Raw genomic sequence first — 21022 nt, forward strand, 5'->3', positions numbered from 1 at the left:
CTCAGTTGCAGAGCCAATTGCAGCATGGAGAGAATCAGAATTGTCTCTGTGTGCAATAAAGCTGGGCTTGCTCCCAGTCTGGCAGCCAGTGCCAGTCCTGTGGTTGCCAGTTCAAGTATTGCCACCTTGCACATGAGTTTTAGTTGTGCACAGTGCAGCAGTTTCATTCTTTCAAATCCTGAGACAAAAGAACAGGATATTTCTTTTCCCCTAATGAATGCAGTCTTATTTCCTGCTGAGATTTAATATACTGCAGGTAACTTCTAAATGTGGTGATTGTTTTTGGAAGGCAGGTAAAATGACCAAGAAGGAAATTAAAATAAACAGAGATCCAGAAAACCCATTTCAGAGAGCAGATACTGCAATGCAGGAGACCTTTAATCTACAGAGGGAAAGTGTAGGGGTAGGAAAGGGGAGCAGGGAAGGATGAATGCTCAAATGAAAGTATTTGGAAGAGTGCCTTGAAGGCTTTAGTCTTTTCTCTCTAGTCCTGAGAGGAGAAGGAAAAGCAAAGTGAGCTTCCCAGCCTCCACCCAGTGGTTCTCCTGGAACCTAAGCAGAAGGAAGCCCCTCCAGGGGACTGAGAGCAGCAAAATATTTCACTACAGTTCACCTTGTTTTTTCAGTCTGCAAAAACACAGGGAAGTTTCTTGAAATTCAAAAACTTATCAATTATTTCTAAAATGGGGCTTTATCTATGAACCTGGACCCCAAATTAAGTACTGTTACTTGTCAAATGTGCAGTTCATGAAAGAAACTTTTCATTATATGTATTTTGTACTAAATGTCTCTGATTCTTGGATGTAAAAACATAAAGAGCTAGAGAATGACTGCTTGACTTTTCTAGTTTTATCAATTTACATGCACCTATCCAGACTTCCTGAAATCAATCTTTGCCAGTCATTGCCCTGCAGCTCTCACACACCTCTCCAGAGCCAGCTGTGCATGAGTAGCTGCAGCTTTCTCACATCTTCTAGAGGACAATGTGACCAAATGAGAAAAAGGGGCTTAAGTGTGCATGTGTCTTAGTGACAGTGTTTCATAACACACATGAACTTTAAGCTCCATGTATTTTATGATCATACCCAGCCTTTGCACTGTCCTGCACGCCTCTCTTTCCCGAGTGTTTGCGATGGAAGCAGCTGATTATTTCAGGTATCACTGTATTTATTTGGAGATCAGTGCCAGGCCAGCAGAGCAGGGGCATTACTGAGCAGCCCTAGAGCAAGGGCTCACACTTTGTTTCCAGGGAGGGTTCCTGCCCAGCAGAGCTGCATCTGTCTCTGCACAGCAGCAGACCCTGTGTTCAGGTCACCGAGCAGAGCTCCAATCTCTCATTCTTATCTGGTGTTTCATGTTCCTGGCTATTTGCTTTTGCAACTGCATCGAGTCACTCGACATGTGAACCCTGCACTATGATAGTTTCTTCAGGTATCTTGTAATCTTGAAACGAGAAGTAATTTTGAGGCAATGTGAAAAATGCGTATTGTATGATTGGCTTTTTGCAAATATTAAAATGAATATAGTATGTGTTGTGTTAGAAAGCAATGCTGTATTAATTCTCTTAAGTAGTGTGCTAAATATAGTTTTAGGTTATAAAAATTGTTAAAATAGAAACTATGCTATGTAGGACAATTTTTTAAAGAAAGGACTTGCAGCGAGATAGCAGCCACAGGACACCTGAATCTTTCAGAGATAAAGAATTTATTGCCCCCTTATTAGAAGAAACGAACTTTTTCCTGCCTCGAAGGCGCTGGCAGGATTCAGAGGAAGAAGCTGACACTGACCAGACAGAATCCTGTATTTGAATGGAATTTATGCATCATGTATGAGGTGTATGAATATGCAACAGGTTATTGTTTTTAAGGATTAATCCTCTGTTAACGGGTGTCCTTTTTCGGGCAGGTGCTGCCCAGGAAAAGGTACTCGGACGTCTGGAACTCTTTGTTTCTATTGTCTCATATTGTCCTAATTAAAACTGTCCAAATTATTATTACTCTAATTGTATTACTATTTTTATAACCATTTTATTACTATTAAACTTTAAAAATTTAAAAAACCAGTGACTGGCGTTTTTCACAGCAAGAATTTCGGGTTCTGACAAAATCTGTGTGAATAGGAAAAAACCAGCAGAGTGGAGCAAGCCCATGGGCTGGCGGTGGCTCCAGCACACCATGCCCCAAGACTACGGTTAAACACCTTCACCACTTCAAAATGCAGGTGGAAAGCAACTCTTGCAGGGATTGCAGCAGAACTGCACATGAAGTGGATTTTTCAGCAACCGTTAATTGAGGTCAGCAGTAGAGCAGCAATTCCTGTAAAAAGTTGTGTTTACATGATGTTATATTGGCTTCGAGGCCTGGATTGTTCCTTAGCAGCCAGCACGCGCGGAGCGGGCCGGAGATGGTCCCACGGGACGGCACTTCCCGGGCTCGGGGAGTCCCGGCGCGGTGCCAGCCGGGCCTATGGCGGGGCCGTGAGGGCAGCGCGGAGCTGCCGTGACAGCAGCGCAGGGCGGCCGTGAGGGGAGCGTAGCGGGTCGGTGAAGGCAGCGCGTAGCGGGCCGTGAGGAGAGCGGAGCTGCCGTGAGGGCAGCCCGGGGCGCCCGTGAGGGGAGTGTAGCGGATCCGTGAGGGCCGCTCCGCCCGCCCCGCGCTGCGGCGCAGCCGCCACGTGACCGCGCAGGGCCGGCGAGCGAACATGGCTGCGGCGGAGGGGTGAGTGTACGCCGGGCCGGCACCGGGACCCCCGGGCCCCCGGCACCGCCGCCAGCCCGCTCCCTGCGAGGGCCACGGCGCGGCCGGTGGGGCCCGCAGGGGGCCCGGTGCTCCAGCGGTGTCCCGGGCCGGCGGCGGGGCCGGGAAAGCAGGGCGCGGGCTGGCGCCGGGCTGAGTTTTCTGAACCCGGGCTGAGTGCTCCGGATCCGGGCTGAGTTCTCCAGTCCCGAGCTGAGTGCTCCGGACCCGGGCTGAGTTCTCCAGTCCCGAACTGAGTGCTCCGGACCCGGGCTGAGTTCTCCGGACCCAGGCTGAGTTCTCTGTACCCGGGCTGAGTGCTCCGGACCCGGGCTGAGTTATCCAGTCCCGAGCTGAGTGCTCCGGACCCGGGCTGAGTTCTCCGGACCCAGGCTGAGTTCTCTGTACCCGGGCTGAGTGCTCCGGACCCGGGCTGAGTTATCCAGTCCCGAGCTGAGTGCTCCGGACCCGGGGTTCTCCGAAAGGATTTCGGGTTTTGCGCGGGGCGGTGGCAGAGCTATGAAGGGTCCCACGGGCGGGTTGGCTCGCAGTGCCTTGTCCCCAGCCGTGCGTAATCCTTGAAGTTGTCTCAGGTTTGGAAGTGATGCTTAAAGGTGGCTCGGATTGCACAGCACAAGAGTTTTCTCACATTTTGTAGCAAAATTCAGCCGTTTTTTGGTGCTGTAAGAAAGTGCCATAATAACTGTATCGGAACGAAGGGGGAAGTTTACATAGTTGCCGGGCGCGGGTCAGGCTGGGGTTTGGGGGCTCGCTGCCCTGCGGGTCCCCCGGCTCTGGTGTCCCCAGCGCTGTCCGGGCCCCGGGGCCATCCCGGGCTGGGCTGCCAGGAAGGACATGGAGCTTCGTCGGGACTTTGAGCTGTCAACTTCACAAGAAACACTGAGTTGGCTGTGAAGAACATACCCATTTTATACTTTTTACAGCTGTAGTTGCCATTACTGTTTGTTGTATCGCCCCTTTCCTTGTGCTAGGCCTCTTGAGCTTCACATATGGGATGTGGAAACAGCGTTGGAAAGTGTTTATGCTTCAGGCTGGTGTTGATGAATCTGTTGCTCAAAACAAACAAATAAATAAAGCCTGGTCAACAAACAAGTGGTAATTTACTAAAAAGTAGTTTCAGTGGTTTCTCATCTTCTTTGAAATCTGGATCCTCTCTGTGGGATCTCAGTAGAACAGAAATGGCAGTCCATGAATTTTCTGCTCAAAAAAAAACAAGTACAGAAAGTTAACTGAAAAATGGTAAGAAAACAAGAAATAAAATAGGAGTTTTAGTTACCAGTGTGTTCTGGTGGTTGCTTTACAACAGATCCAAAATGTTAGATGCATCATATAGTACCAGAATGTACGCTCTTTAAAATATAAGACTTCTGAAATAAGCATTGAAAATCAGGAGCTCCAGGCAAAGGGAAAATATCTTTAAAGAAACAGATGTAGTTTAATGTTCCTAGCTATATTTCACTTGCAGTATAATAAAATAAAAGAGCTCGTCTGTGAGCTTGGGCCTAAGTGATCATAAAAATTGTATGTGACAGCCAGCAGGAAGCTGTCAGCTACAGTGGGAGGCCTTTACCACACTGAGCAGTGGTTAATGCTGGTACCAGACTGGGGAAAACAAGGGAGCTGAGCTTCTCTTGCCCTGTTTTGTTCTTGCAGGTATCCACTTTTGACAGCAGCTGAGGTTTATTTGCAGAAACTTGCATAGGTTCAAAGAGTTGTGCACCACAAAGCAGTGCTTGTATTAAATTCCCTTCTTTATCAAATGTGTAACTTCACATGAGAGTTTTGGGTTGAGTTTGGGGCTGGATGTGCTGGAGTCCTTGTGCTAACAGAAGAAGACTTTGAAGGACCAGCCAATGTGTTGTATTAAATAAATTCTGATAACTCTGTTGAAGCAAGTCCAGAAGAGGCCACAAAGTTGATGAGAGGACTGAAGTGTCTCTCATGAGAAGACAAGCTGAGAAAATTGGGGCTGTTCTGGAAAGGAGAAGCTGTGTGGAGACTCCCAGCACCTCCCAGTATCTGAGGGGGCTCCAGGGAAGCTGGAGAGGGACTGTTCATCAGCAGCTGCAGTGACAGGGCAAGGAATGACGGGTAGAAATGGAAAGAGAGGAAGTTTAGGCTGGATATTAGAAAGAAATTGTTCACTGTAAGAATGGTAAGGTACTGAAGGAGGATGTGGATGCCCCAGCACTGGCAGTGTTCAAGGCCAGGATGTGCAAAGCCTGCTCTAGTGACAGATGTCCTTGCCCATGATAGGAATGTGGGACAAGATGATCTTTGAGGTCTGTTCCAACCCATTTTATGATTCTTTTATTTATGTGTCTCGTGAGATATAACTGAGTAATTAGAGATCATGGGCCAAAATGAAAAACTTGTAGTTTCTTCCCTAGAGAGAATTTTATGTCAGTTTTTTCCAAGGCAAAGACCATGGTTTTACACTGCTTACACTGCAGTTGCATGTGTATTTGAAGGGTTGATACACGTGAGGCAGTTGCATATGAGAGTTACACTTAATTTACTACAAGTCATTGAACAGTCAGTCCTATGTGTGACATTTTTTTCTTGTGATCTTGAGTATTGTGAGAGTTCTGTTTCCCAGTTTTTCTTTGCCATGGAAAGCTGGTTGTACAGCCATACACATTTTTGTGAGACTTGAATGCCGCTGTCAGCATTGTCTGGAAAGAGCTCTCTGTGTTAGCTCTGGAAATGGCTCATGTGTGTCAAGTGAGGGGATCTCTGCAGGCAGAGCAGCACCTGTGGCTGTTCTGCCGTGTTGTCAGTCCATCCATGGGGTGCCATCAGTTCGGTATCTGGGTGCTTGCAGGAGAAAAAAAGAGAACAAGAGCTGTGGAGGCAGCAAACTCCTCTAAGCTGAATATTGTCCCTAAAACCTAGCTGGTTTTCTGCGCAGAATTGCAGTTGTGAAGGTCGGTGTATTTCTGGCAGGCTCACTCCGTGTGAGGTGTGAATTAACGAGTGCTCAGCAGGAACCTGAGAACAGAGCAGGATTTACACTCGGCCCAGCCCTTGCTGCAGGGTGCAGCGTGCTCAGCTCTTGTGATTTCTGCAGCAGCCTTAAAACAGAGGCCAAGGCCGTGCCCCTGAGGGAGCTGTGCCGCTCTAAAACGACTGCAGTGGGGTAACACTGTGCCATCATATTCACCAGGGAAAGTGGGATCTGTTGTGTGCAAGGAAGAACACACTTCCACTCAGGGAAAATGTGCACCAGAACTGTCATTTTGCACTAGAATGCAGTTCAGCTTCAGCATTAGGATCCCAGTAAAAGGCACACTTCAGTGGCTGATTAAAACTACTGGTATGAATTGCTGCCTGATGTCATTATTTCTCCTTAGGTGTCATTTGGATTGTCAAAGGTTTTAAGTGTAATAAAAGCATTAATATTAGACTTAAGGGAGATGAAAATGTGCCTTTGTAGCAGCTTCCTCTGAACTCCAGGGTGTAGGAATAGACCTGGAGGAGAGAGGTCAGAGTTCTCTCTTTTTTCTTTTCTTTTTTTTTTTGTAAATCACAGCAAAAGATCCCCAAACTTGTGAAGTGAGTAACATTGCAATGAAGGTGACTTTTTTCCTTACTTTGAAGCAAAACATGAGACAGGCTGTGCTACAACCTCTGCCTGTTAGTTTTTTGGGATTTTTTTAATCAGCAGATAGAAAGATCTGAGAGAAACATTTGATATAAGGGTATCTGATGCTGTTCTCTTCTCTCTTTTATAAATGCCCCATAAGGTGAGCATGTGATTTCCAGGCTGTTGCATGTACTTACTCCAAGGGATGAGCATGCTTGGAAACAGCATTTTCAGCCTCCTGTGCATTGCTGAATTTCTGAGCCACAGCTTTGTACCTGGAAGACCTTGCCTGTTTTTATTTTGAGGTTCATTATCTGACTTTAAACTTTCAGTAGCTTTTGCTAGGATTGTATGAACTTGCTTCCTTCTTCCTACCGGCATGGGTACCCCAAAACAAAAGCTTATGCTGTTCTTCCAGGCTGTGCTGATGTGCTGCAGCCCTTGTGATGATTACCTGCCTTGTGAGGGGCTGTCAGATGTGTTTGAAAGAATAAAACACATTTGGGTTTTGTGCACCATCAGCTGAACTTGTAAGCAGATATTTTGAAAATTGGATTAGCAAGACCAGTTCTTTACCTTCTAAAATTACTTATGCTGTTACATCAAGTGGTTATAAGCAAGTAAAATAAAGTATTTTATTAGGTCCTTTATGCTGTGGCTGCAGTAGGAAATTACAGGGTTTACATTTCTGAGGTTGATAGTCTTTTAGGAGGTTATGCAGCTATAAATCAAAGGTTACCTTTCAGATTGCCCATGAAAGCTATATAATAATTAAGATGTGGAGCTTTGCTCCTCTAAGGTTAAGTACTTTGGTGCTTGGTTCATTTCTTGTCATCTTAACACAGTAACAAGGTAACTGCACCTTTCTGGCATCTCCTGTAAAGCTTAGCTGATAGAAAGTGACCATCCAGTCAGGCTTGGAGAAGCTGAGGTGGGGGGGACAAACTGGACTTAAATAATAGGATTTTATGGAAAATTTTTTTTTGTCATCTCTAATACTGAAGCTCCAAACCACAGCTTTGCTATTTAGGCATTAAAAAAACACCCCCAAAATAAACTGCTTTTAGATTCTTCTCATATCATCTGGGTAAATTCCTCCCTGTGCTCCATATCCTAGAAAAGCTGTAGTGTTTCTACTGGGAAATCTCCAAAAGGTGCTCTTATGGAGCTGAAACAAATGGGAATGAATTAGCCACATATTCTTGAGGTCTTTCAACATCTAAAATTCCTTTGTAACAGCGAGCTCTCAGCTTTTAAACTGTGTCCCTGCAGTTGCAGCTCTGTTGAGCATAATTGTTCAGAAGCTTTCTGGGCTGGCTCAGCATATTTGTGTGGCCTTAGGGACAAGTGGAGGTGCCCAAGCCATGCTCCTGTGGCCAAGTGTTTGAGTTCAGTCACTGGCTGAAGCTGCTTGTGTGTGTTCAAGAATAACCATACATACATAGAAAAGAGATTTGCCCATCCTGTGTGTGGGAAATGCTGTTGTCCTGTGTCTGCTGTCCATCATCTTTTCTCTCCACTCCCTGTTTCCCAGAAGGATTTCCAGAAGTTTGCTAGACTTACTGTAAACTTCCACTTCTGTTTTCAGCACCTCAGAACTGATTTTGTTCCCTCCTGCTTTGCCTCTCCTCAGCTGACACGGGCTGTGGTCGCTTTGTGTTGCACTACCCAAAGGGATGTGGTGAGGGCTGTGCTGTGGGCTGGAGCTGCAGCCAGCCCTGTCTGCTGTTTCCACCTGTGAAAAACACCAATCACTTGTTTTTTAAAATTATAAAAGTTTAATAGTAATAAAATTGTTATAAAAATAGTAATACAATTAGAGTAATAATAATTTGGGCGATTTGAATTAGGACAATATGAGACAATAGAAACAAAGAGTTATGGACATCTGGGTACCTTTTCTGCGCAGCACGAGCCCGAAAAAGATCACACATTAACAGAGGATTAACCCTTAAAAACAATAACTTGTTACATATTCATACACCTCATACATGATGCATAAATTCCATTCAAACACAGGATTCTGTCTGGTCATCGTTAACTTCTTCCTCCAAATCCTAACAGTGCCTTTGATCTGGGAAGAAGTTCATGTCTTCTGATAAGAGGGCAATAAATTCTTTATCTCTGAAAGATTTGGGTGTCCTGTGGCTGCTATCTCACTGCGAGTCCTTTATTTAAAAAAGTATCCTACATAGCATCGTTTCTATTTTAACATTTGTTATAACCTAAAACTATATTTAACACACTACTTAAGAGATTTAATACAGCATTACTTTCTAACACAACACATATAATATTCATTTTAATATTTGCAAAAAGCCAATCATAAAATACATGCATTTTTCACATACCTTTTTCCCTTGGTCCTTGTGTGAGCAGTGCTTGGTGTTTGCTTGAGAGCAATGTGTGTATAGCAGCTCTTCCCCAGGAGTGATGAGCCTCTTGTTAGTAGAGCTGAATTAAACTAATGAACACTGTGCATCTAAATTCTGCTAACCACTGTTTGCCATTAACTGTCTATTGAAAAAATCTCTTCCAGACCCTCCTTTTGGCTGGGGAATGAGACTTTGAAGGTGCCTGTGGCGCTCTTTGCCTTGAACAGAAGGCGGCTGTGTGAGCGCCTGAGGCAGAATAAGGATGTCCAGAAGAATTCAATAGTTCTGCTGCAGGGTGGAGAAGAAACCCAGAGATACTGTACTGATACTGGTATTTTGTTTCGCCAGGTAAGGGCTGAATCCAGCTTCAAACTAAGAAACTCTCTTCCACTGCATGGATTTTTAAATGATTTGAAATTATTTTCTCTGTCTCTTGGATGTGCATTGTCTTGCTTCACTTAAATAAATTGGCTTTTTTATAACATTGCTTCTTCAGCTTTGAGTTGCTCTCACATTCGGTGCTTTAGTGCAGGCTCATTTAAAGGCCTATACCTGTTCAAGGCCTTATTGCTCATCAGTGTTTGTATCTAATCTTGAAGACAGCAGTAGAATATTTCTTCATTTTTTCAATCTTGTCTGTGACCCAAAAACCAACCTTCTTTGTGTAATAAAACATGTTACAGTGGACCTAAGCTGAATTAATTAATAGAAAAGTATATTTCATGGTTTTATAAAGCAACAATTTACAATATGTGTCTTCTTAAATTAGACTCTTCCTTAAGCAGCCATGTGTTCTTCTGTCACAAATAGGACTTAACATGTTCTGGGGATATTGATGTAAAAGAACTCAAATTATATGTATCCCATACCCTGCATGGTTTCTGCAGCACTTTGTTTTGTGGATTTAATTGAGCTGATGTATGTTATGAAGAAACAAACCCAGTAAAGTCTAATTTAGATAGCACATATCCTTATGTAGTTATTAGTGTGGTTTTAGAGGAGATGCACCTTTCAGGGTACTAGAGCATATGCCTGTCCTTACCAAAATTAAATCCTGTATTATTTGGTGTTTTGTTGTTTGCCTGCTTGTTCTTAAAATAACTCTTGGCTGAGGGCTGTTCCTAGTGCAGCTTCCTCTTCTCTGGGGAAGTTGGGGTTTCACTTCAGCACTCTGCCTTTGCCACCCAATGAAGATGCACTGATTTTGCCTTGTCTCTTGTGAGGTGGTTGCTTCTCCCTGATCATACATTCCCTAATTCTAGATTGGAAGAATGTATTTTAATGTGTAGTGTATGTTTATTGTGCTGAGTTAACTTCTTTATGGTAATTTATTAATCTCTGATCCTTTCCAGTCGCCAGCAAAGGGATTTGTATTATTTTAACCTGAAACTAACCAGTCTGAAAAGGTTTAGACATAAACCACTTCTCCCACTCCAAAAGCAAGAGATCTCTTCCAGATATGTGGGAATAGGAATTAATATGTGTTCTAGTTTATTTTTAGAGCTGGTAGAAGCGAGGTCTTTTTTCTAAGAATATATTTTGTTTTAACCTAGGAATCTTACTTTCACTGGACTTTTGGAGTAACTGAAGCAGGCTGCTTTGGAGCAGTAGATGTTGATACTGGAAGATCTATGCTTTTTGTTCCACAACTCCCTGAAAGCTATGCTGTTTGGATGGGAAAGTAAGACCTATCTCTTAACTGCATTCTGGTGTATCCAAATACTTTATATAATGTAACTGCCTGTAGAGCTCCAGTGTTGTCATTTAATCAGATTCCACCAAATCATGCCCTGGGAATGATATATACATACAGTGATATATACAAACAGAGATACAAAGCATGATCAGTTGATATTGATCATGTGATATGAAATGATCCACCACCATTTGGAACACACTACCCTTGGAATTGAAGCCCATGAATCTCAGGTAGCTCTGTGAGGAACGTGAACCATAAAGAAAAGTCAGCATCTTGTGTTGAGCCCAAGCAAGTCAAATAATAAAACAAGGTTTTTCAAGCTGCTTTGCCAGTTTGCAGCTGCCTTAGCTAATGAAGCTTTCTGAATGGCAGGCATAAGGTAGTTTAGCCTCTGATAGGCTTTTTTAAAATGAACTCACAGACAGGAAAATGTGCTTTTAATGCTATTCTATGAGTGTGCCATAAACATCTCTCCATCCACCTTGGTAGTAAATGCTGCACAGTGCCATAGTGGTGGAGGAATTGATTTATTTATGTGTTCATTTATTTTCTCAGTCTTAGTTGTATTTATACCCTCTACCAATTTTTGTAAATTTTTGTATCATTGTCTCAGAACATTGGATTGCTTCTAATTTAATCTTTTGACAAGCTGCTTCGCTTCTAATTGAAGCTATCACTTATATTTTAATGTTAATTTTGGGAAAAGGAAAACAGTTGTAACCGATCCCATGTGCTGAACTGTGTCAGACCATATGGCAGGGCATGGCTGCTGTCTTCTCAGAGAGTTTATATGAATTTGACTGTCTTAGACCTGTCTGGGGACTGAAATTGTGATGGCATAAAAATCTGCCTACTGCTGTCTGAAAGATTTTAGCTGTGAGCCACACCTGTCTGGGAGGGCAGGTTCTGTAATCCCCCCATGTGTGCTCTCTGGAATCTGTTCCCACTTACAGACAAAGTTTTTTCCTATCCTTAGGTTCTCTCCTGTTAGTTCAGAACAGCTGTTTCATACCCACATTGATTGTGCCTAATCTAAAAAAGCTTAAAAATATTATTGAAATTCCAGCATCTCATTTTGAATTCTCAAACAAAATATTGTGGTGCTTATAACTAGTGGCCTTTTTGATTTGTTTGTGCAACACTTGTTATCTGTCCACTTACAGAATTAATTAAGTCTGGTTAAAAGTGGTTCATTGTCATTGTTTGTGTCTTCTTGCAGAGTATAACAAATGGTCTTTGTTGTTTTTTAAATTCTTGTGCTTAGCCTTCCTGAATGCCTCTGTTTGAATCTTGTTTTCTCTCCTGTCAGCCATGGTCATGTACTTTTTCTGCTCGTCAGAAGGAGGATGGGTGAATAACTCATTTGTGAGTCAGTAGCAGTTCTGCTTCAAAAGTTGGTTGGCAGTGGGTCCTGCTCACAGCTGGGGACTGTGTTCCTTCCCAGAAGATTCAATTTTAACTCAAAATTAGCACTGAAAGAAAAACACAAGTAAACATGCCTTCCATCCACTGCAGGTTATTACTATACTTTGCCTTGGAGTGCTTATTTCTGTACCCATGGAAGGCACTGGCTGCCCACTGCAGAGGCAGTCATTTAACATCAGTGAGGCACAAATCTGTGGAATTTTTTTGTGGTTTTGGAGGGGTTGGTATCTTACAGAGGTCTGCAGCTGGTCTGCTAGTTCATGGCACAAGGTGGAGTTGCTTTGCGTTGTGTTTATTCTGCTTTCTATATAAGACAGGTGTGAATTTGGGCAGAAATACATAGATTCTCTTAAAATTAATGCAAAAGGCTCTTTACTACAATTTTACCACTGCTGTATTAGTAAATGTATTATTTGGTGTGTTGTGCCTTCACTTCACTGAAGAACACATATTTGAGTTGCTTTTGAAGCATAGTGTGGGTAATGTGAAGAAGAGTTAATAATTCAGAAGGGTTAATCTTTTTGCCTGGAAATAATACAAAAATGGGGCTCCTTGACTCCATTCACTGCAGTGTTACTGTGGCCACAGCCAGTGCAGTCCCTGGGAGTGTTTGCTTGGAGATCAGCAGGCTGTACCTTTACAAATGACACCATGAACACTGTGATTCTCCCAGCCTCACCACTGCCCTTGATTCCATGAGTGGTGCTGTGTGTGAGGTGCTGCCTGGACACTGCAGGACAGACAGACATGGAGGACAGACAGACATGGAGGGGGGATGCACCACTCTGGGCTGGGGTCAGCCACAGCCCAGCACTGAGCAGTACAGGTGATGAGGGGGCTGCTGCTTTGGAGGTGTTATGGATCTGGTAGGACATCATGCTGAATGTGTGTGCTCTGAAGGTGTGTAAAAATAGTTGTAAGGCTACCTTTCAGAAGTCCTTCAAGCCAAAATAACCTCTGCAGTTTTAAAAGGAAGGAGGGATTTAGTTTAGCTCACAGACTATGGAACTTCTCCAAAAAACCTCAAAGCCTCCTAAGGTGGCATTGCAGAATTGTTGTGAGGGTAATTGTAGGACTGGTGGTCCTGTGTTCATGGAGGTGGTCACAACACTGCTCTGTTTTTAAATTATGGATGTGGGCATTTCCCCAGATGTTGGGCCAGCCAATCTCTTAGTTGCTGGCTGGAAAAACCTTTTCAAGTAAAGAACCACTTTGCCTGTCTCTTGACCTGTACCTCTGCCCTGTCCCTCTGTCATTTGTAAGGCAGAAACACAGACTCCGAGCTTAGTGGGTGGCTTTTCTGCTCCTGAATATTCTTCTGTTTTAGCTTTAGAAGTAAGAATTTTAGAAATGAATATGGTAATATAGGATAGTAAAGGCTTCAGAAGTGTAAATGTTTTGTAAATGTCCCTCTTCCTTAGCACAGTCTTAGCTAATCAAGTTTCTGGTGCAACAAAGCTGTTAGCCATCATTTCTGTTCCTAGAAAGCCTTGAGTTGGTATGACTGCATGCCTTCACAAGGACTTCAGTTTTGCTAATTAATGCTGCACCTGCCATTTACCTCCTTAATTATAAATGACAGACCTAGTCAGTGTGCTGATTAAAGATATTTTCTAAAGTAAAACATACTGTACAGCAGCTGCTTTCTGTGGAGAGCATGCCAAAATGACTTAATAGCCTTGCCACATAGAGTGTTTTTAATGGGAGACATAAAGTATTTAACCCTTTCACATCCTAACTTTAGAAACACATATTAAATGTATTACTGGTTCAGAAAAATAAAATGGTGCTGTGGTGCCCATTAATGGTGCAATTTCCTGTGTTTTCTCTGAAGCTCTGCTGGATGACTGGTAAGCATTGCAGCTTTTATCTGGCTTTAGTTGCACTCACTAAGTTGCAGCTTTAAATTCACTCACTGTAAGTAATGTTTTTCCATGAATTTGATTGAAAGCTATCTGTGTGTTTGAAGTTGAACCTTGGATTAGCACTTGGAGCTGTAATAAAGCACAGTGAAATGCTTTGCAAATGTTAGTTATTTCTCAGAGACCTAATGAGGAAGCTCTTTAAAACATTGTCATAAATTTCAAATAGGTTACAACCAAAATCAACCTTTGGTTTTGGTGATTACACTTGACTGACATCAGCAAAGCTGAGTAGTTTTACTGCCTTTTAAAAACTGCAGAAATATAAGGTTGGGGGTTTTTGTTTGTTTTCTTTTTTTTTTTTTTTCCTTTAACACTTTTAAAAGGATCAGATACAAGAAAGGAAGGGATCTCATGTTTGAAAGGATCAGATCAGTACTAGCCTCTTAGTCTGTGTGGGCTCTTGCCTTTTTTTCTTATAGACTTTTTGGGACTATGCAAATTAGAAGCTAAGAAACTGATTTCTTGATCTCTTCTTCTAAATGGAGATGTGTGAGATTTTGTGGCATTTGTATTTTGAATTATTGTGAGTATTAAACTGTGCACATCATGGCATGTTTGACTGTGTGGTGGTGATGGAGACTGATGCATTAATCACCCTTGCTCTGGCAAGCAGAGGGCAAGGTCTGTAAAGGGAAGCTGACAGGGGGACAGCTCTTTGGAAGGGGAGTGCAGTGTGTGTGCAGGGTAAAGGGAATGAACTCCAGATTACCTTAATTGCACTTCTTAATGCACATTTTGCAGGAATGAAGGAGTTTTATTAATGTGGAGCATACAGGTCTTCTCTATAGCCTGCTCCAGAGCTATGTGGGTTTTGTTTTTACCTTCAGAACTGATCTGCCATCTCCTGCTATTTTTTATTATAATTTTTTCTCTAAAATGAAATATACTTTTCTTTTTCTGTGTTTCCAGTTTGATCTTTACTGCAGTTTGTCACTTCCCAGTACCCACTGAATCTTTATTTTGCTGTTTAAAAAACCCCCAGGTTTTAATCACTTTAGGTCATCTTATTACTGTGTTGTACCAATTGGCATTGCAAGTTATCTGCAAAGTTTGTTACCATCTGGAGATGTTCTCTGTGGATCTCAAACATGCTCAGTTCTGCTTCTGTTTCTGAGTAGTGTCAGAACTAATTTCAGTCTTTGCAGTATCCCACTAATCAAGACTTGCAGTCCATTTCTGTTTATTGCTTTAACTTCTGGGAACATTAGTCTAAATTGACACAGCACTTTTCAGTGTGGCAGTTGGAGGGTTTCCCAGCCTGGGAACACTCATCTTTTTATTTATTTATTTGTTTTTATTTTCTGCTTTAGGCTTTTCCCTTTTCTTATTATGACTAGTCATTGGGTTTCAGGTTGCATTGTAGTGTTTCTGTCCAAGCCAATTTGAGCTGGTTTTGGAGAGTAGCAGTCTTGAGAGAGGTTTTTTGTCAAATACTTTACTGTTATTCATGTAGTACATCTGTTGCTTTGCCCTTGATCTGATCCTTTCAAAACTGCACGATAAAGCTGGTTGCTTCTGATTGACAAGGTTTACTTGTGCAATCCCCCAGGGTGCTTATTTTCCATGATTCCAGTTCTCTCCCTGCATTGTGATTTCCATTCTTTGTCCCCCATTCACTTATTATTGTATTTCATAGAATCATAGAGTGGCCTGGGTTGGAAGGGACTTTAAAGATCATCAAGTTCCAGCCTCCCACCATGGGCAGGGACAGCTTCCACTATCCCAGGTTGCTCAGAGCTCCATCCAGCCTGGCCTGGGACGCTTCCAGGGGTGAGACAGCCTCAGCTTCTCTGGGCACCCTGTGCCAGGAACTCAGCACCTTCACAGGGAAACATTTATTTCTAATATATAATCTAAACCTGCTCTAGTTTAGTTTGAAGCTGTTCTCCCTTGTCTTGTTACTCCGGGCTCTTAAAAATAGCCTTTCTCCCTCTTTCTTTTTGGCTTCTTCAGGTGGTGGAAGGCTGCAGTTAGGTCACCTTAAAATTTCTCTTTTTCATGCTCAACCATCCCAGCTCTCCCATCCCTCTGCCCATCCTGGAGCCTCCTCTGGGCTCTCTGAGCAGCTCCAGGTCCCTCCTGTGCTGGGCCAGACTGGGGCAGCTCTGCAGGTGGGAGATCACTGAGGGGCAGAGGGGCAGAACCCCCTCCCCTGATGCCCCCAGCCCAGGGCCGGCTCTGCCCCGCAGCTCCCCCAGGGCTCCCCCAGGGCTGCTCTTGCTTGACTTGTTCACTCCCAGCCTGGATTGATCCTGAGGGTTGCCCCCACACAGAGGCAGCTCTAGCACTTGGTCTTGTTAAACCTCATGAGACCAGCTGCTTGATTTCTCTGTGGATAAAATTACTTTTTCAAGTAATATCCCACAGATATTAATCCATGTCTGGATTGCTTTTACCACTTTACTGACAATTGTTTTCTCTAAAAGCACTGCTCAATTACTCAGACTTCTCAAATGTTCAGTTCAGTCATTGTCCCAGTATTCTCATTGTCCACAACCCTGCTTGGTCTGGGATGAATGTGTATTGTTTTTTATGACTTTTACTTCAGTGTTTATTTTTATAAATCTTTGCTTTCTTACAGCTGTCTTAAACAGCTTAAGTTTCTTGTTGAGAAGGCTTGAAACCATAATAGCAATTTGTATCAGTCCATTGATTGGCCATCTCCACCATCATACACCTTTTAGTGAATGCTCCAGTTGGTGGTTTTGTAAGCATTAAAGTACTTCTTTTTCCTCTCCTCTTTTTGATTCAGGCATTTTGAGAAAAAACCAGCACTAAGCAAATCTGATGGGTGTTGCTGCACCAGAGTTTTTAATATCCGGGTGTGGCTTCGAACCACAGACTGAGATAGCACAGCTCATTTCAGTGGTGTGGCAGGGAATGCTGATAACCCCCACCAGGCATTTCTTATTTTATACTTCATGTTATGTGCTACCAGGAGTACTGAGCTCAGTGATATAAACTCCTGATAACATTTTGAAATATCAGAGAAGCCAAGTTTTTCTTTTTCTATAGGCATGCCATGTGTTTTTTCCACAAGGCCTTGGCTGCTGCTGGTAGGAAGGTGAGCTGCAGCAAAAGAAGTGTCCATGGGGGTTTGCCAGCAGTGCTCCAGCAAGGCTCTGCTCCTCCACCCTGCTTGGCCTGAGGGCAGAGCTCTGCTCCTTGCTGCCCTGCCTTTGGGAAGGCACTTCAGTGAGAAAAACCTCAAGTGAAATACCTACAGTAGTTCCTGTGTTCTTGCACTTCTGAAATTCCACATTCTTAGCTCTTGATGTTATTTGTTTTCCTTAGGTTTTTTATTCCCTGTGACCTGTCTGTATGCTCAGGAAGGACTCTCTGAAAGAGTGTGGTCTCTCTTGAGAAACCAAAAAAGGAAAAACAAACCAAACTGATCTGCTACAATATGCTGGGGAAAGGTATCATTAATATTAATGCTTCTTGCAAGTTCAGTGTGAGTGTAGAGCAGGCAGGACGTGTTTTGCTGCTGTGTGGCCCTTGCTGGAGCTCTGGCAGTCAGAGCAGGTGGTCCCAGCCCCAGCCCTGGGGGACAGCAGACGCTGCTTTGTCTGGCAGGGGCAGTGTGACATCGTGGATACAGCACTGTGTGCAAGGGGAGGTCCTGTCTTTTCTTTGTGCCCGTTGAGGACTTGTGTCAAGTTCATTTAACTTTGTTGTGGTTTGGCTTTCCTTACAAGTTGTGAAATGGGAATGTTACACATCATGCCTTTCCTTCAAAGCTGTTCAGGTCATCTAATGCTGCTGTAAAAATCAGTGCTCCTTTTCTTGTTCTGTTAGCAGTTAATATGGGGGCTGTGAGACATGCTACTGACCTTGCAGAGCTTGCTGTGGTGCTTTTATCTGTGGGATATTAAATATTGCTTGTGTCCCCCTCCCCCCAATAGTGATGTTTTCCCAGAGTACAAACAGAACATCTGCTATTGGCAGATTTGCTATATAACTTCCTTTGTTAAAAAGCATGAACTGGGACCAGTGTTGCAGTGAAACACTTACTGTATGTAGTGACTTAGAAATTACACTTAATACCTTAACCACTATAATTCTTATGCTCTATTTTTTGAGAAGAGAGCTTTCTAATGAGTATATGTCATCAGTTTAATGCTACAATGAATCTTTCAGGGATTTCAGTGTGTAAACATTTCCTTAGGCACAGTTCTTTCTGTACAGAGCTTTGACTCCAAGGAAGAATTTTATTTGCAGAGAGGAATAAAGCAAAGGTTACCAATTGCAAGTTTCCTGTGTTTTTGATGGGTAGGGTTAGGGTAGTATCTATTAAATGTCTAATAGAGATACTGCTGCTTGAGGTAGAATTTATAGAAAGTCTAAAGAACTGTTCATCTTTTAGAAATGCCTGTGGTGGGAATAGCTGAGCAGGAGCAGTGAGACTGGATTCTTGAAGCAGATGAAATAGGGAGCTCAGTGTTTGGCTGTTGCTAGGACTTACTGTGAGATTCTCCCCAATACTTGATTCCTGATTTCCTCGGTCCAATGGGCTGTATTGGTGCCCCTGGTTACTCTGATTGTGCATGGCCTGTGTGGCACTGGGAATTCCAGTATCACACACCCAGCACCTTGTGTCCAGCTGCATGCTTATGGACTCTGCTGTTCTGCCCCTCACACAGATGGGGCTTCACTTACAATCCTGCTTGCTTCCCAGTCACATCAGCTTGAATTATCATCTTCATCTTAATTTCTTCTAAAATCCATTATTATCTCAGAATCCATCTTAGTGCAGAGTGTATCAAAGGGAGTCTGAGTTTACATGTGCAGGTAGTTTTGTCTTTCAAACAGTGTAGCAGTAATCTTGAGAGCAGTGGAAAGGGAGCACCATGAAGGTACTCAAAACATTGTTGGAGGCTGTCTGTGATACCAGCAAGCCCATTAGTGCTGTTTTGTTTTAAATCTAGCTTGATGCCTTTTAATCTTCTTGTTTGAGATAGTGAAATTCCTTTTGGATATAAAGGTGATGGCACTTTTTTGGACAAAGTCAGGAACATCTGCTGGTGTCTTTTAAAGTGTGCTGTGTTGTTCTTCCTAGCAGTTGTTGACACCCTCTTGTTTGGTTAATGCTTTACCATCTGTTAACTTGATGATATTGTAATGAGAAGGGAGTTATTGGTGAATCTCTGACAGCATTAAAATATTGCTTTTGCATCCCTTTTCCTCTTTCAGCTCTACATATTCTGATGTATTTCTATTTTTCTGCTTTAAATTTTGCCAAGATTGTTACTCTGTGTTTGCAGTCTCTGAAATTTATACTCTGCTTTAAGCTCATTCTAGCAAGGACTGAGAAATGAGTTGTTGACTGTGTAGAACTTCAAGTGCTGAAGATTATGCTTGTCTAATTTTCTCCTTGCATGTGCTTTCCTTCATTTAAGTGATGAAAAATGTAATGTATTTCATGCCATGTGTGTGTGTGCTGCAGTGCCTTGTACAGGTGATGTCTGCAGGGTAATGTAGGCATTTAATTTGCTCAAGACAAAGTGATTTTGCCATAAAGTGATCTTTTATAGCTGTTACTCTGAATATGAAAGTCAGGGTTGAATGGAAGAAGCAGAAAGCTTTAATGTGAAGTTAACTGGTTTTAGCCTTTCTGTCTCACTGCATCAAGAATCATCCTCTACTGATTTTGTGATACAAGCCTGGACAATTTTTTGTGTATTTTAGGCACTAAAACTTGTAGAACCTATGAGGAGAGTACTGTGCCCTGAACATTATTGTGTAAAGTCTTTGTTATTGGTCTGTTCTTTTATTGTTCCAACTGTGTTAATCCTTACTTTTAATTACTGCTTATTTTCTGGTATCTACCAGGAGCTGTGGCTCCTAAAGACAACAAAACTTGTGGATCTGTTTTTTAATTGTGGGAGAGTCTTCAGCATGGCATGCTGCTTTCTGTCAGTACTTGCTGTCTTCTCCCCTGACATAGTAGGAGTTCCTCAAAATGGTTGTTGAGTGGTTATTTTGAGATTCCTACAGCTCCTTTTCAAAAAACAAATTAAATGAATGCTGTTGAGTTTTGCTGATTGGTTGAAGGTTTTTTGTTTTGTTTTGTTTTTTTCTTGCTAAAGCCAGATACAGTGATTAGAAATTGTAGGTAATTCCTATTATTGCCCTAATATACATTCAGTGATAGCATGTGTGGTCAGCCAGACAGAATACTGCTTTGTTGTCTGTGCCCTTTGCTATTAAATTAATAATTCATTTTGCAGAAGAGCAGTTACATCACATTGGTGTTTATTGTAGGCTGCACCTTGCTTTATTTTATATGTAGCAGTGGAGTAAGGCACCCCTCTTCTAGAGTAGCTGCAAAACACAAACCAGGCCAGATGTGAGGACTTAAGGAATTCTCTGACACAATTCAAACCTTAACATGAAAGGTGTATAATTGGTTTAATATTCACAGTGAACATACCATTTGGAATATTGTTTTCCTGCAGGAATATTCTACATTCTATGCTATGCAGTAAGATAACTAATCTTGAACTAGGAACTTCAACTGAAATGTTGAGGAAAAGCTAAATTGGGCTGCTTCAGGAAAAGCTGAATTTCATTTCAGAGCTGATCCACTCTAAAAGCTAAAAACTGAAAATCTGTCCTAGAAGCATTGAAACATGGAAATACCAAGCAACCTTTAGGAATAAATGTTAAATATATTGAAGTTTGGATGAATGTTTAGATGCAAATGAAAGCACATACATAAAAATGTATATCAGCAATTAGGCTGCAAATATATTAGCAAGCGGCTTAGATGTGTTTCTTTCAGGAATAGCTATCAGCTGTTATAAATTCTGTTCACAGCTTTTCTTTGGCATTTGTGATTTAGATCCATCTCATTTTACCTCTCTTCTGAATATGGTTCTGAAAACTAGAACACTTTTTAACATGTTGATATTACAAGGGTATTGCTCCAGAGTCCTTTAGCATACAAAGAAATGTTGCTTAATGGAATTCTTACAGTAATGTCAAATTTGTACAGATCTCTTAAGATTTGTGTTATGAATTCTTGTGCAATGTAATGAACAAGAGGTTTAAAATGTTTTTAGACAATGAGACCAAGTTTTTATTCAGTTTAAAGTGGAAACACAACGTGGTTGATAAACTGCTGCAAATAAATTGTGATTTGAATTTTGTCCAAATATGTAAAAGCTTTAAAGCAAATTTTTGGTGTATTTATAGATATACAGAACTGTCATAGCTGTTCATCTTAACTGATGGATAAACAGAGGAGTCAGTTT

General features: G+C 42.3%; 1 protein-coding gene across 3 annotated transcripts in view; it reads left to right on the forward strand.

Annotated features, from left to right (window-relative positions):
* Nucleotides 1–21022, forward strand: part of PEPD (peptidase D) — a 193099-nt gene that overhangs the window by 41518 nt on the left and 130559 nt on the right. For 2 of the 3 annotated variants that reach the window (XM_059481312.1, XM_059481313.1), the window contains exons 1-3: nucleotides 2677–2717; nucleotides 8882–9065; nucleotides 10271–10398. In XM_059481312.1, coding sequence (XP_059337295.1) covers nucleotides 2701–2717; nucleotides 8882–9065; nucleotides 10271–10398 — 329 coding nt within the window. In that variant the 5' untranslated portion in view covers nucleotides 2677–2700. Of the gene's footprint in view, nucleotides 1–2676; nucleotides 2718–8881; nucleotides 9066–10270; nucleotides 10399–21022 lie in introns of those variants that run through there. The other variant, XM_059481314.1, reaches the window with a different exon arrangement.

Source organism: Ammospiza nelsoni, chromosome 13 (genome assembly GCF_027579445.1).
Source record: "Ammospiza nelsoni isolate bAmmNel1 chromosome 13, bAmmNel1.pri, whole genome shotgun sequence".
In the NCBI taxonomy this organism is placed as follows: Eukaryota; Metazoa; Chordata; class Aves; order Passeriformes; family Passerellidae; genus Ammospiza; species Ammospiza nelsoni.